This window comes from Merops nubicus, unplaced genomic scaffold (assembly GCF_000691845.1).
Source record: "Merops nubicus isolate BGI_N331 unplaced genomic scaffold, ASM69184v1 scaffold37730, whole genome shotgun sequence".
Lineage (NCBI taxonomy): Eukaryota > Metazoa > Chordata > Aves > Coraciiformes > Meropidae > Merops > Merops nubicus.
This window is the reverse complement of record NW_008584202.1, coordinates 4,196-5,723: the sequence shown is the minus strand read 5'-3', so window position 1 is coordinate 5,723 and position 1,528 is coordinate 4,196. Positions and strand designations below refer to the sequence as shown.

Genomic DNA, 1,528 nt, shown 5'->3' with positions numbered 1-1,528 from the left:
CCTCTCAGGCACACAAGAGCTGCTGCCCGCTGAGATCACACCCGTCCCATCCGGCTACGCACCTTCCCTGCCCTTCCTCCTGCCCCTCCTTCCCAGGGGAGCTCCTCAAGAACTTCTGCCAGTGAGCGGCCGCCTCCTGCTTTCGGTTCAGTTCCCACAAGGCCTGCACCAGGTAGCAGGCAGCGGCTGGGTCACCTGCGAGGCACGAGGAGGGATTCAGCCCCGCGCAGGGGAGGAGCAGGTCCCCAGCCAGTGCTGTGAGTCGCAGAGTGTTGCTAGAGCAGGTGAGAAGCCAGACAAGGGAGGAAGGCCAGCATGGAGATGGTGTAATGGGTGTCACAGGCTCCCACCCTCAGCCAAGGCAGATGGCATCAGCCTTGTGGCACAGACAGACACACCTCTGTCTGGACACAGCTTGGGGTTCCCCTTGCAGGCCAGTCTGCACCCTCAGAGGCAGCCTTAGTCAAGACTGGGACCAGCAGGTTTGGCAGATCCCGGTGAAGCTCATGCCCCTGCAGCATTCTAGTGCTGCTGATGGGGGAGGTCACCCCTGGTAGCAGCACCAGTCATGCCTCTGATGTGCTCAGGACACACACAGCTCCTCACTCCACTGCCCTCTCCCCTGGCTCAGCCAGAGGCTCAGCCTCTGTACTGCCAGGTGTGGACATGCTGCTCCTGAGGATGAAGCAAGACTCCAGCTCCCCTGTTCTGGGAAAGCAGAGCCTGTCTGAGAGAAGTCTGGCTGTACCAGGTGGCATTCAGGCAGGAAGAAGATACATTTCCAGGCTATCTGGGCAGAGGTTTTGGGAAGGGTTTTGATACACTCCTCTTGGGCTGCTTCTCCAGGGCCATGAGCTGACCAGGCCCCAGAGAAGCATCTGTGTAACACTGCCAGTAGCCCTACTGTAGTCCTTGACATTCGAGTAAATGTGGTATAAGACATCGGACCTTCCCGCTGAAGACAGCAAAGAAGCTCAGGACAAATTTGTAGGAATCCCCCCTGTTGCTTACCAAAATGAGCTTCCTACCTGGCGAGACCTGCAAACCATGCTGGAAATCCAGCAAGGCTTTCTTGTGCTTCCCCAGCTCCAGGAACTGCATACCTCGCCCGATGAGAGCAAGCAACCTGATTTTCTGGAGCACCTCCACTTCTGGCAGGACATTCTCTGGCACAGAAAGATGCATGCGCCTGGAGACAGCAATCTCCAGACATTCCCTCCCTTGTTCCAGCAGGCTGAGCCAGGTTAACAGGCAGCTCCTGTACCCACCCTGTACCAAGCACACAGATCCCAACCCAGCCAGGCCCCACACAGGTCCCAGCTGGGCGCTGTCCTACCTGCTGGTTCAACGCCAAACCCACAAAGCTGGACTTGCAAGAGATTGCTGAGGCACCTGCAGGTGGGAGGACAGAGGAGCTCTGGTATCGCTCCTGGGCTGGGAATCGAGCTGTAAGTTGCCAGGCCAGCCCCTGCACCCTGCTCTGGCCACCACCAGCCACCGCTGGGTGCTGGGGAGGCCTCTGCCACCA

General features: G+C 58.7%; 1 protein-coding gene across 1 annotated transcript in view; it reads right to left on the bottom strand.

Annotated features, from left to right (window-relative positions):
* Positions 1 to 62: 62 nt before the first annotated feature.
* The window catches only part of FANCG (Fanconi anemia, complementation group G), a gene marked incomplete at both ends in the record, with an annotated part of 5,140 nt that continues 3,674 nt past the window's right edge, over positions 63 to 1,528 (bottom strand). Inside the window, 4 exons of the mRNA XM_008943421.1 lie at positions 63 to 195; positions 1,029 to 1,166; positions 1,337 to 1,392; positions 1,518 to 1,528. The exon at positions 1,518 to 1,528 is cut by the window's right edge and continues 315 nt beyond it. Of these exons, the coding sequence (XP_008941669.1) occupies positions 63 to 195; positions 1,029 to 1,166; positions 1,337 to 1,392; positions 1,518 to 1,528 (338 nt within the window). The remainder of the gene's footprint in view (positions 196 to 1,028; positions 1,167 to 1,336; positions 1,393 to 1,517) is intronic.